This window comes from Pteropus medius, unplaced genomic scaffold (genome assembly GCF_902729225.1).
Source record: "Pteropus medius unplaced genomic scaffold, Ma_sr-lr_union100, whole genome shotgun sequence".
In the NCBI taxonomy this organism is placed as follows: domain Eukaryota; kingdom Metazoa; phylum Chordata; class Mammalia; order Chiroptera; family Pteropodidae; genus Pteropus; species Pteropus medius.
The window spans coordinates 12,844,326-12,858,425 of NW_024349802.1; the positions used below are offsets into that span (position 1 = coordinate 12,844,326).

Here is a 14,100-nt window from a genome sequence, read left to right on the forward strand (position 1 = left end):
AGAGAGAGAGAGAGAAAGAAAGAGAGAGTGAGTCTATTTAAGACTTCAGTTTTTGTCTGGGGATGGGGAGGTGGTCCCTCTTTTCCCCGTGGAAACCACATGCTGATGTGCTATTAGGTTCACACCCACTTTTTAATATTACATCAGTCTGAGGCCGGAAATGTGAAAGCCAGCAGGCTGCTCACAATGTGAGCTGGCCACATCCTACATACATGTCAGCTCAGATGCTGTCTATTTAACTGTCGTGCATTTGATTAAAAACCAGCTTGTGTCCTTTCTGTTGCCTTTAAAAGTTTTCTGAAATACTTTTCTGAGTTGCATATTACTTAGAGATATTTTCTCCTCTTTTGCATCCAGTGTTTGTTTACATTGGCTGTGATTCTGATCTTGGGTTGAAAGCTAGGGAAGTTGCTTATAGGGGTTTTCAGGATTTCTGACTATGAAATGCAAGGAAATTGCATAATGTTGCAGCATTTCCTCTTCTTGTTGCTTGCTTGTTACCCAAAATACAGTAGTTCCTTCTAGAAGCTTGCAGGAATTTGGCAGGTCCTACCCTCTGATGGTCTATTGTGGTCTAGAGAGTCAATGTTATCCTGATTTGAGGTTGAATTTTTCATGAGGTCAAACAACAAAGCTTCCTGAATTATAACTATGGCAACAGTGTTTATATAACGCAAATCAAAGTCCCATGGGGGAGGAGGAGCACCCACAACAACCAGTGTTAGTAACCCCAGAAACATTATGCTCATGCTAAATTCAACAGGACCAAAAACAAGTTAAAATACATGGCCTTACCCTTTCTCTGGAAGTGTGTGTAACCTACCACCTGCATGCTCCAGAAAGAGCTGTTTTCACCTTTTCCTTTGATATTATATCAGCTTAATTTGAGATTTGTCACAGGAAAGTACAGTAAGTGCCAGCAACACTCAAAATGTGAACCTATCACTGTAAGGATAATTTACTCATCAAGATCATTATGACTCGTTTCTGACCCACTGAGAAAGACCGAGACAAAAGAATGTGTAGCTTTTGTCTTAAGCTCCTTGTCCCTCAACGGGAGCGATTTTTTGGACACTGACTATATGTCCAGCACTGTTAAGTGCCCCATAGAAGTATAAGACAGAACTAGCCACCAGGGATTTATTTGGAGATTAGAAATAATAGAAAATGAAAAATTGTGTTTGGAAGTATTAAATTTTATAGACTAGACTGTTAGAGCCTTGAGCAGTCAAAGAAGGGAAGTATTAGGGTAGCCTGCAGCCATCAAGTACGTAGGAAATTTTTGTGGATGTAGAAGGAATGGAAGCAACATTTTTTAGCACTTTTAGGCGCTGCAAGACTATTTGTAATTCTCCTAATACCCTCACAAGATATTGTTACTTAGCTCTACTTTGCAATGAGAAAATAGATTCAGAAATGTTAAATAATCATGTGAAGGCACATAGCAAAAAAGTAATTGAACCAAGGCCCAACTGCCAGATCTTCAGAGGCCACTGCACAATCTGCACCACCCTGCTTCACCTCACCCAAATCCATTATCCCCTCTTCTGGAATCCACTAGTGCCGGTGAAAGGACAGGTTAATGATAATTAAACCTCAAATGAAGTTGAATTTATCAGCCCAGCAATGCTCAGGGCTGCCTTCTAGATGAAATGGTGCTTAGTCCTGTGTGTCAGAACGACATTCAGCCATCCTCCCTGCTTTAGTGGACCGTGAAGTGCTCTTCATTGTCGTTATTTATATCCAGTGGAAATTGCCTTCCTTGGACTCCACCTTCACTTTCATCTCCATTCAGAATAGTGTCTTCCCTTTCTTTCACATGACAGCCCTATGAGCATTTGAAGACTGGTATTGTGATGTCTTGTAGGCTTCTCTTCTCTAGCTAGAGCTGTGGTTTAGGAAAATATATCCTGTAGGACCAATGTGTATGACAGATTGGAGCCGAGAGAGAGACGGTGGAGTCAGCAAGACCAGGGAAAAGACCAGTGTCAAAGTCCAGATGAGAAGACAAAACCTGACCTAGCTTAGTAGAAAAAGAAATGGGGATGAGGAATAGATTCAAGATATTTAATGATGAAATCGATCAATCTTGGAGTCAACTGGCTATGTGAGACGGAAGGGAGAACTCAAGGATAACATGAATATACTGTTTTCTTTCCCATTCTACTTTGTTGCATAATTTTCTTTGTTTCTCATTTTAGAGTTCCCTGTGAAGCTTAACTAGGCTTTTCACTCATGAGCTTTTTTGTATTTGGTGTGACTCTTGGCTATAAGCAACAGAAACAACTAAAAGAAGGATGTTGTTGGTTCATTCTTGGAAAGAGCAAGGATGACCTTCAGATGCATTTAGATTAAAGGACTCGAACAATGCCATTGAAATCTAGTCTCCGTTATCCTGGCTCTACTTTCCTTTGACCTGTTTTACTCAGGCTTTGCCTATATGGTGACAGAGTTGGCCACAAAAGTTTTAGGTGTGTTTTTGTGTTTTCTATTCTCCGAGCAGGACAGTAAGGTCTCATTTCCAGTAGTCATTATAAAAAGTATTAGAAACAAGTATTGTTAACTGTTTCTGACCTGGGGCAACAAAGTCTGAATCACATGGCCAAACCTGAAGATGGAATTGGGATTACCCCTAACTTCCCCACCCCCACTCCCCCAAAATAGAGAAAACTCAGCATGGACTTGGCAAGAAGGGCTCCCCAAGGAAAATGAGGGTGGTATCCTTAGGAAAGGAGAAACATGGATGCCGAGCAGAGTAGCAGCACGTGTCCAGAACACTGTGTCTCCCCACCCCCGAGGAATTATACAAGAGGTAAGCCCTTTATATTCTTAGGTACAAAGCAGCAGGCAGTGCTTGAACTCATGAAAAAGAAAGTTTATTTTTCTGTCTATGCTCATCATCATAAACATATTGAACAGCAAGCAGTCATTTACCTGCATGCTGGTGCGTTGGTATGCAAGAGGTCAGGCTTTAGGGGCCGTCAAAAACACTCTATCCAGTTGGCTTTAGGAAAACAGCCATTTGGTCACTTTTTGCTGGGCCATTTTCCAAGAGATTCTCTGATCCCTAAGATGCCTATTGTGCATAGGGGAGGGGAAACTCAGTACCTTGAAGTCCAATAACTCCTTCCTTAGCTTTCATTTCAGAACTCCCTGGTGACATCTGGACTCAAACTGTTAGCTTTTGTTGTCACCTGTTGGGTGTAGGGCTAACTTTCAGCATAATGACTACTATGTGAGGGATTTTGATAGCCTTGAGTTAAGCCAAAAAAGATAAATCTGCTTTATATTGTGTCATAATTAAGCCAGAGATATATATTTCTATTATTTTCTAAGGTAAAGATTCCAAGAGAATTTGCTTGATGCTTGGAAGAATGAAATATAATCACCAAGAAATAATAGATCTGGCTTACCTTTTCTGTCTGGTCAGTGTACCAATGCACTGTCCCCCATCAACTCCAACATGGGTTTTGTTTTGTTTTAAATTTCAGTCTCTCTTTTATTTCTCTACTCAAAAACAATAGGTCATTGGGAAGAGCCATCAGATATATTTTTATTGGCTTCACTTTCCAGAGCTCCTCCCTCAGACAGCAAATGCAATACGAGTAGCAGTAGAAAGGGCAAGCCAAAGGGAGTGTTGCTAGGTGAGAAATGGAAAAGCAACAACAGCCATTTCATTTCCATTCTCTTGAGCATGTTTTGTCACTCAGGCTTGGTGATGAGAGGCATGTCTCTCTTGAGAGGAGGAGGACCAATACCTAGTTCCCAAGCTCTGGCCCGGCCCCTCCGGTTAAGACACATCCTTATTTACTCCAAGCTGTTCAAATTGGTTTTATCCCCACATGCTTAAGATTCAAAAGTTCCTTCTTGAAAGCTTTTCCAAGTGTGGCTAGTGGCCCACCATGAGAAGAGAGGATATCTGTGATCCAAAAATTCATGTGCATTGCTGGACAATGTTCCACAGACCAAGAATGTCTCATTAGTAACTTCTCAGGGGCGTTACTAAAAGTTCCTAAGTTCAGTTTGCTGAGTAGTTGAATGTGGTGCTCTACTGAGAAATCCGTCTGCCACACAATCCCTGACAACATTGGCCAGCTTGTCCTGTATGTGCTCAGTTTTCAGGAATGATATTTTTTAGGCATCCCAAAGTCTCTCAAGCTGGTTGTGGTGATTTTCAATTACTACTAAATTTATTAATTGAAAGTTTGTAGAATAACTTTTTTTTTTAAATTAGGTGGAAATTTTATACTTACATAATGACTACATTGTTGCCATTTTAATTACTGCTTAGCTTTGTTTGAGTTTGTTAATCACCAAGCCGTTTTCTTCCCTGGGGAGCAGGACTGGATAGGAAAGTTGTATGAAGTGATTGAGTACAGATGCTAATCTAAAGAGCTCGGCCACTTGCTAGATTTGTAACCGCTGGAAAGTTATTTCACCTACATGATGCTATGAAGTACAAGCAGTGGTAGTGCCCTATAGTCTTGCAGATGAAATAAAATAATGTAAATGATTAACATGGTGCCTGGCACATAATTAGTGGTAAAAAAGTAGTTGGCGGTGGGTAGTTACTTTTATGTTTGATTTCTGTTTGAAAACAAAACAAAATTGAGAATCCACTGCTCTAAAACTTGACTTTATCTTATTGCCTTTAGTCCTTAATTAGTTTCGGTTGGTTAAATTACAGTGCTAGTGAGACCAGTGTCACTGAATCCCTCAAGGTACTTTCCCATGCTTAACTATTTATCCCATAGGGAATAAGCATGAAGAGAAGGAAGGAGGAGGGTGATGGTGATGGTGATGGTGAGGTGATGAAAGTTAATCTTTATGAATGCTCTGTGGGCCATAGAATTTGCTTTGTGTTAAATTTTTTATATCTATTTTATCTATTACGCTTTCTTTTTCATTTAATTTCTACAACAGCCTCAACAGGTAGGGAATATTAGTATCCTTATTTTACAGCTGGCAAGACCGAGGTTTAGAGATGTTAAGTGATTGGACTGGTAGAGCTGGACTTTGAACCTAAGCAACAGATTAGTATAAATAGAGAAACAATTCAAAAGAGCAAGTCCGAGTGTTGGTGGGTCCATTGTATTACACAGAGAAGAAGCAGAATGATATCTGATGGTGTAGTAATTTAAGTTGTGGGTATGTAGTTCTGTTTTGTATGTCTCCACATTGGCATGTTAGGAGAACAGCCAAGTGGAAGGGGTTTAGATATTCCAGGCTACTTGGAAGAGACCTCAGAGATACAGAGCTTAGGTGTGAGTTCAAGTGCCTTTAGATAGGAGCAGTAGTTTTAAATAAATTTGCCTATGAATTTATTTCTCCAACACCTTCATTTTGTGCAGATTTGGATCCATAGTGTGGTGTGGCCAAGTACTAATGCAGCTGAGAGAAAGTGAGATTGCTTTGTCTAATTATTGCTTTACTTATGCTTTTAATTTACAAGTTAAGAAATTCCTCTCTATTTTCTTATTAAGGCCTGGATAATGGTAATAAAGGTTACCGTTAGAAAAATTCTAGGAATTTAAATGATTCTGTAGTCTCTCTTAATTCTCTAGGGACATATAAATTGAGTTGGCTCAACAGTGAACAGAATTTATTGCAAAATCACATTTTAGTGCAGAGGAAGCATATGAAGGCTTTCCTCACCCTCCTTTGATTTATTAAATTGCACTCCCACTGTAGCTTCTGGGTGAGGACTCATAGAATTACTGTGCTCTATGATCTCTATAAAGACCCACTTTCCTGCCCAGTGTTTATCTTCAGGTTCAAGCCCTGTGATTCAGAGAGAATATGGAGTGTTACTTCTTTGTTAGATGCCAGTTTGTTGCATAGGTTAGTGATAAACGCTTCAGGTTGGAATCAGAAGGCCGTTCCCAGTTTTATTTTCTCTCTGACTCGTGACAAATTCTTTCCTCCAGTGACTTACCTTAGCTGCCCAGGACATCTCATTACCTTTATCACCATCATCACCATCATCACCATCATCACCATCATCATCATCATCATGTCTTTCTTATTATGTGGTTAGTGGTTGAGAGCTTAGGCTCTGGAGACAGACTGTAGGAAGGAGTTCATGTCTAGATTCTGACCAATTCTAGCTACCTGACCTTGGGCAAGTGACCTGACTTCCTTAAGTCTTCAGTTTTCTCATCTGTATGATGGGAATAATTAGGTTTAACTAAACAAGATGGTGCATATTCAGTGCTTGGCATGGTCTCTGACGCATAACTAGGCTTTTGTCATCATCGTTTTCATTATTATTGCTCTTGTAATTATTCCATAATGACTCTCAGATGGACCCTGATAAGATAAACACGTGTAATTCCTATTCTCTAGAAGCATACACTTGAAAACAAACATTTATTGGCATGGATATTTAATAAAACTTCACATACAGTGTTCAGCAGAACCTAGAGCATACCTATATCAAAGTTTATAAAGCCAGAAGACTAAGAAACTTTAGCGCGGCCAGGTCTTCAAGTACCCTGGCTAAGCAGGATGAACTATGGCTTAAGTTGGGTTGTAGAGAAGGTATGTTAACTAATTCAGTCTTCCTGGGAACCATAATTCAGGCATTGTTTAGTGACTCATGTCCCCTTGAATTGATCCTGGAGAGTTGTGTCCTGTCCTTCCAAGACAAATGCTCTGGAGGCACTTATTGGAAAGCATGTAAATGTAAGATAACTCTGCCGATCATAAGACAGAAGTCACGGCCAGAGACCTTTCATTTCAGGAAATTGCCCTTACCTCTGAACTTCATTCTGACACAAGTGGGCAACCATGATTTCTGTGGAAGAAGGTTTCCCCAGAAAAACTGACTCTTTGCCTCTGCCAGTATGTAAGGTATTTATGAACCACAGACGACTGGAGTGGCTCGGTGTTGTGTGCATTTGCCACTGCCTGGAAATGTAAAAGAGGATTGTAACATTCCTGTAAAGGCAAGATTGAATAGTAGTATGCAGTTCTACCAGTTCTCTGTCCTTGGACAAACTGTGTAACCTCTTTGGGCTTCAGGGTCCACATCTGTAGAATGAGAATAACACTAGTATCTAAACCATAAGGTAATTTCAAGGATTAGATGATATCATGTATGGTACTGGTAAATGTTCCATAAAGAAAGCCATTCCTTCTTAGTGCTGTTGTCCTCGCCTAATTCATGATAAGAGGGTTCCACCTTCTTCCCATGTACCATCTGGCCTTTGTGAAGCTGCTCCCAGACCCTGAGCCTTCCCAGTTGGGCCTTGTACTCACACACTGCTGTTGGGCATGGTTTATTAGCCTCATTTCAAAACTCATTCTCTTTGGCTCATTTACCCAAACCAGGCAGAGATTAATGGCCTGGCCTCAGAGGATCGGGTGACACATGTGTCTGGTGCCTTTGGCTCATTGATCACACCTTCCCAATTTGGAGAATGCTTGGGTGTTCCAGGCAGGGACCTCCTGAGACCCAGGAAGCCTAGAAGGAAAATAATTTGTTTCAAACTCACTTTCTATTAAAGAAGGGCTGAAAGCCCTGCATTTTGCCATTCCTTCCAGATTTTGCCATTTATAAATAAGAGCAAGTTTCTCTGGGATGGGATGTTTGAATTTAATGGGAAGAATGAAGTGATCAGGGATGGCTGAAAAAACTACTTGCCAAAATGCAGTCTCTTCCCCTGCACTTTCCTTACCCAGCTTTCCAAGGTTTGTAAATACTAGTCACCGTGGATCACTGGTTTTAGCTATTATGTTCGAGGCTACTCATTTCTCTCACAGGTCACAAGAATGACATCTCTGCCCCTCTGCCCCGTCCTCATCTCCTGCCTTGCACCAATGCCAACCGCACTGGCCTTCCTCCTTCCGAAAGGCCATGGCTTTTTCATCTCAAAAAAGTGCATTTGTGGTTGGCATTGGCCCTAAGTCTTCCCAAGGAGGTCCTCTTTGATCATTCAGGTCTCATGCAAATGTCACCTGTTCAGGGAAGCTTTTCCCCACATTATGTCCACAGTAGCCTCTTTTATTTTCTCCACTGTACTTATCAATATTTGAATATCATATTTATATATCTGTTTATTTCTGTTCTCTTCTGTAGTAGGCAGATTCAGGAAAGCAGAGATCATAGCCATTGTGTTTATCCATATTCCCAGCACCTAGAACATTGCCTGGTCATTATAAGCACACAGTAAATACTTGTGAAATGCATAAATGAATAAACAAATTAGTGAATTGCAAGTAACTTCAGAAGTTACCCATTTAAGAGGTCTTTAAACTTGCAAAGCTAGTATGCCCTTATTTGATAGTCATATGGATAAAGCCAGTACAAACGAAGGGAAGGAGGACATTTAGATACTCAGAGTCTTAGCTTCTCTCCCAGCCTCTTTGGCATCCTTGTACAAGTGCTGTGAGGTTCAATTAGAAAACCATTGTCTACTTAAAATTCTCCACTTATATCCATGTTGGAGGTACTGCCAGGGGAGAGTGGGCATCTGTGTTCCCTCTGATACAGAGAGAATACCTTTTCCAAGGAATATAAGTTTTTGAAATACAGATCTACTAATGAGGAAATTGATTTTTTTTTAGAGGGGGAGTAACATTTAGCTTAATTAGGGTACAAAGCTAGTATTTCCTATCATCAAATCTATTGCAGATATTCATTCATCTACAGTTACTGGGTTTAGCTCAAAGGCTATACAAAAGCAGGTAATGAGGTGGATTTGGCTTGTGGGCCATACTTTGCCAATTCCTGATATGCTGACACTATTAAAATAAAGCCTTTACTTTAGAAAAAAATCAGTGCCTGAATCTTTCTTTGGCAATTATGATTCTATAGGTATGAAAAGGCCTAATAGGGTGAAGCAGGTCATTATAACTTAAAAAAAAAAAAAGATACAGCACATGATTCTGATGACCACTCTTGGTTGAGAACCACTTATTTAATCTTTAGGGAAACTGAGCCAAGAATCTCTGAAAAGAGAGCCATGAAACCCTAAAAGGGATTTTCTCCTGCTGGGGATATTATACCTGTATTTTGAGAAGTTATTGCATTTTGAATTTTATCAGCAAATAATTTGTAGAAAGTTTTTTTTTACTCTTGTTATACAAGTACCTACATAATATCATTGATTTTTGCCTCCTGGCCCACAAAGCCTTAAAATATTTACTGTCTGACCCTTTATAGGAAAAGCTTGCCAACTCTTGCAATATGTCAATATCTGTTTTTAATATAGGACACTTTCCCTTTTTCTGGATGGGGGCACTTTTTCTTTTATGATTTCTGTAAGTCATTTAAGGAGTTTCTATTGTAAAAGTAATATATTCTTATAAAATTAAAAATTTCAAAAGTCTGTAAGGTAAAGAATGACTGGTCCCAATCCCCAGTGTTAACACTTAACAGTTTGTAATGTTTCTTTGTCCTGAATTTGCCGCTTACTAGCTGTGAGGCCTTAGTTAACGTTTCTAAATCTCAAACTTTCCATTTGTCAAACAATGATAATAACAGTTCCTACCCACCAGAAATGTTGTGTGGATAATTTGAGATAATTCATATGAATTGCTTAGCACATTGCCTGGTACACAGTTAATGCTTAATGATTTATAACTAATGTAAAATATTTTCTCCTTTTTAACTTTACATACACACATAGTTTGTTTTTATTAAAAGAAGGAATATGATATTTTTATAATAAAGTTCCATACATGATTCTAATGTACATACACTTAAGAACAGCTGAGAAGTAGAGGATTATAGAAGGGATTCATATTTGGCGGCTAGAAATTGCCTTTCATCTTATAGTGCAAACTAGGAGAAATGGGAAGATAATGATTTTCTTCACTGAACCTGTAGGGTGGTGTAAAGTACACACAAGTAAATGTTTATTTCTATTTTCTAGGTCTACAACTCGAACAAAGACAATCAGAGCGAAGGGAGTAAGTATGGTGCTTGTATAATTGTCTACTGCTGGGGTTGGGATTGGGCTTTGAGAAGTTGCTACTCAGGGCAAAAGCCACCAGGAGGTGCTGTGGGCATGTTGGGTCTGCCCCCATTTTCCCCAGCAGCCTGAGACACTTCCACCCTGACTTACCACATCAGTGACTCCAGGACATTCAGTGAGCCAGACTGCAGGGCTGTAATGACACTTAGCATTATGTAACTCTTAACACTTTACAAAACATTTTCATGTACATTATCTCAGTTAATCCTAGGTCATCTTAAGAATGTAGCTCCAATCATCACTTAAAAGTCACTTAATCCATTAATACCCTGCTCCCCAAGAGCCCAGTCCCGTGATAAAGCCAGAGTTGACTTTGCTTCCGACACAGTCTTGCTCAAAGGACTGGAGAGGCAGTAACTATCTTAGTGATCACTTAGTAACTGTGTGCTGTTGCCTCTTTAGAGAGAGGACCGAGTAAAGATGGTGAGCTCTGTAATAATCTTCTTTGAGGGCAGTGACCGTGGGCAGCCTCTGTAGAATATACGGGACGTTTTCCTTGCTGCTGGCTCTGAGCACTCTGGTTAATCATGATTTCCAAGGGCACCTTCAACCTTGTAGAGATGAGGAGATTAAAATAAAACTGCTACTGCTAGAGCGTTTGGGCTGATTATCTCCTTGGTGCATAGGAGAAAAAACAAATTCCTTCTAGATTGCTACAAGAGTACAAAGGAAATCCTGTCCCCTTGACTTAGATTTGCTTTGTAAAATCTGCTTGGAAAAAAATGCAAAGATAGCCCTACTATGAGTTCCAGTCATGTCAGAAAAATTAGTTAAACAGTGCTTCTCTGTGTGGACAAAAGGATAAGCTATTTTGTGTGTGTGTGTGTGTGTGTGTGTGTGTGTGTGTATTGTGTGTGTCTCTCTGTGTGTGTGTATTTGACTCTGTGTGTGTGTGTGTGTGTGTGTGTGTGTGTGTGTGTGTCTGTCTGTCTGTCTGTGAAATCCCTTATAAGACACAGATTTTTCTTCTTGCATTCTTTCAGAAATAGAAATTTACCAGGAGTTTTACATGAGATATTGAATAATTTGGAATGGTTGCTTTCATAGGTTAAGAGTCCTTTAGGAGAAGGAAAAAAATGTTTCTTCGTTTTTTTTTCTCCCTCTCAAGAATTGAACAGGGAAAATTTTTTAAAGTAAATATTCAGAGAAGCAAAGAAATCATTACCCTCCCACTGTGTATCAGTGGTACAGTTTTAGAATATCTGAAATCAACTCCAACTAACTTGGGCTAAAATAACAATAGCAAAAACAATAGTATTAATTATGAAGGAATATGGAAGGTGGTGGGGTAACTCACAGTAAGGCAGGAAGAACTAAAGAACCAGGCCTGAAAATATACTAGCTCTAGAGACCCAGGAACCAATGAGAAAGAGTCTTTTTGATATTTGCAGGATGATAAAACTCTAAACTGTTTTTAGTCCTTGCCTCACTCTTCTGAAAATTCAGATTTCCAGAAAAGAGCATCAAGTTGGTGTAGCTTTGACCCACCAAGGGAAAAACAAGACACCTCGATTGACAGTTTCAAGCATACTGCATAAAATGGGATCAGAGTAGTTTGCCAGAGGGAAATCAGAGAACTCACCAGGATTAGAGAGGCTAGATGCCAAGCAGGCTAAAGTAACAGATGCCCATACTATGCCCCAACCTGGGACACACTAATTCTGAGGACCCAAGACCTATGGGGGGTGAGAAGCATATGAATGGAGACCTGACCTGAAATTTTCTTATAACTGTGATCTTATGAACCAGCTTTTCTCTCCTTGAGATAAGTGCCAATAAATTTGAAAGATGACCCTGATTCTATTGGTGGGCATGCCAACTAGTTCTATCATTCTGTAAGGCCTTTTGGGAATATGTGAAAAGTGAATATCCTTTAACCCAATAATTTATCCTAAAGGAATAGACTAGAGCACAAAGATGTTTGTGCAACAAAGTTCACCGAAGTATTGGTAATAATGGTAAAGAATTGGAGACAATGTAAATGCCCAATAGGAAACTGATTTAAAATGTCGTAGAGTACTATGTAGCCTTTAAAAAGAATAAGAGAGATCTAGGTATATTTGTAGAAATGATGCCCACAGTATATCGTTGAGTTTTTAAAAAATCAGGTTAGAGAACAGTGCATTTAATAAAATAACTTAATTCATCTAGATATATTGATAGAAAAAAAGTCTGGAAATACATTTTTTATCAAATTGTTTATCAGGGTAGAACGTGGATTATTGGGATGAACTGACCTTATACTTTAAATACTTCTCTATGCTTTGCATTGCCTACAGTGAGGATATATTTTACAATGATAGCTACAAATAGGTGGGATTTATTGACCACTTAACTCTGTTTTGGAATGTTTTATGCACATTAGTTCATTTAATGCTTGCAACACTGTGAGATAAGTGTTTTTGACCTATTTTGTAGACTAGGAAGTTGAGAATAGTAGACTCAGGGGACACAATTTAATCTGAGTTCTAACTCTAAAGGTTCTACTGTTAACCACAAGGATATTCTACCTACCTAAGAAAAGAACATACAAAAAGTTCCATTTTGGAAAACAGACATTTATACCATTTTGCTTTGGCATCCTGTTATTCAGAGTACAGAGAGTTGGCTGCTCTGAGTCTGTAATGATTCTTCAATTGCTTACACTTTCAGTTAGTAAGCAGGAGAGAAAAAGATGGGTTAAAACATAGGGGCCACTTTTCCAGGAGTATTTTAGATAGAAATTATGTTTCCAGGTTTTTAAGATAGCCTGACCACTGATTTCCAAGCTGGCAAACCCAGGGTGGTGTTCTGGGTTGGTGCTTCCTCACCTCCTCTGGCATCAGGACCGTTTTTCATGCCATACAGTGCCTTAGCTGCCCTTCCCCCTCCAAAGTGGTGGTATTTTTAGTATCTCTTGGTCGCAGTAATTTGCAGTCTCACCCCACACCCACCCGCAGGGCTTAACTGCCACAGGTGGCACTCTTGCTCAGGCTCTGAATTGTTCTGCAACTCTATTTATACCACAATCAAAACTCTTTTAAAGTTAAGAAATCAATCTGATATGAATTTAAGAGTGGGGTACTGCTTTCTTCACCTTTAATATCTAAATACCAAATGTCTAGCATTCTCTTTCTGGAAAATGTTTTGGTGGGAATCTGAATGCCAGCATTTTATCAGAGCCAGAATGAACAGGTAGCAGAAGGAAGTTCCTCTGGGGGCATTTTTGAATTTGTTGCTTTCATCTTGAAATTTCTCTCAGGATGTATAGTGCCTGTGGGGTATAAGACAGGGTCATAATTAAGGTCTATCAGTTGCTGGTATTTTCCTAATGGCTCTGTTGCCAGAGAGAGGATGGCAGCAGATTAATCCATGCTCATTTCATTGCAGAGACTTTTTCCTCTCCTCCTCTATTCTCTATTTCGATCTCAGCTATAGAGGGATTGAATTAATCATACTCCTCCATCGGTGGCATATTATCATCACAGGCCTCTCCATTCATTCATTTTCGTTCTTTTCCTGACTCCCTTTCCTCCTCTATAGGCCACTATTTTAATGTGTACTTCTAAACTATCTTCTCGGACAATGTGTATCTTTTATCTCATTCTGTTTCTTACTTTGCTCCCTCAGTATTGTGTTAGGAGCCATGTAATTTCTTCTGTCTGCTTCTAGACTGTGGTTTCTGTTTGCCACATACTCCATGGTATTGAACAATGTGTCTCAGTTTTTGCAAAGATGCGCTCCACCGCCTCATCACTACTAACGACACCACAATGAGTATCTCCATATGTGCCCCTGAATGAGCAGTTCTTAAGGTTCTACCTATGAGGAGACTTGCTGGTCAACCAAAGGCTGTGCATATACTGAGTTTGAGGGAGGGCTCCATGTTCTTCTCCTGAGTGTTCTGTCCACAGTCCCACCAGCCCTACGTGAGGATTTCTCTATTCCTGCCAGCTCTTGCCATTATCAAGCTTTCTAATTTTTTTGTAAGTCTTATAAAATGATAGCTTGTTTTAATTTATATTTCTCTAATGATGAGTTTGAGCATATTTTCATATGCCTGTTTATTAGGTTTTCTCTTCTGTTTCTTTTTTTTTTTTTTTTGCCAGTTTATGTCCTTTGCCCATTTTTATCTTGCAAT

General features: G+C 39.5%; 1 protein-coding gene across 4 annotated transcripts in view; it reads left to right on the top strand.

Annotated features, from left to right (window-relative positions):
* ARHGAP26 (Rho GTPase activating protein 26) overlaps nt 1–14,100 on the top strand; it is a 381,779-nt gene that overhangs the window by 189,232 nt on the left and 178,447 nt on the right. For all 4 annotated transcript variants that reach the window (XM_039836423.1, XM_039836425.1, XM_039836426.1 and 1 more), the window contains exon 12: nt 9,879–9,915. In XM_039836423.1, coding sequence (XP_039692357.1) covers nt 9,879–9,915 — 37 coding nt within the window. The remainder of the gene's footprint in view (nt 1–9,878; nt 9,916–14,100) is intronic.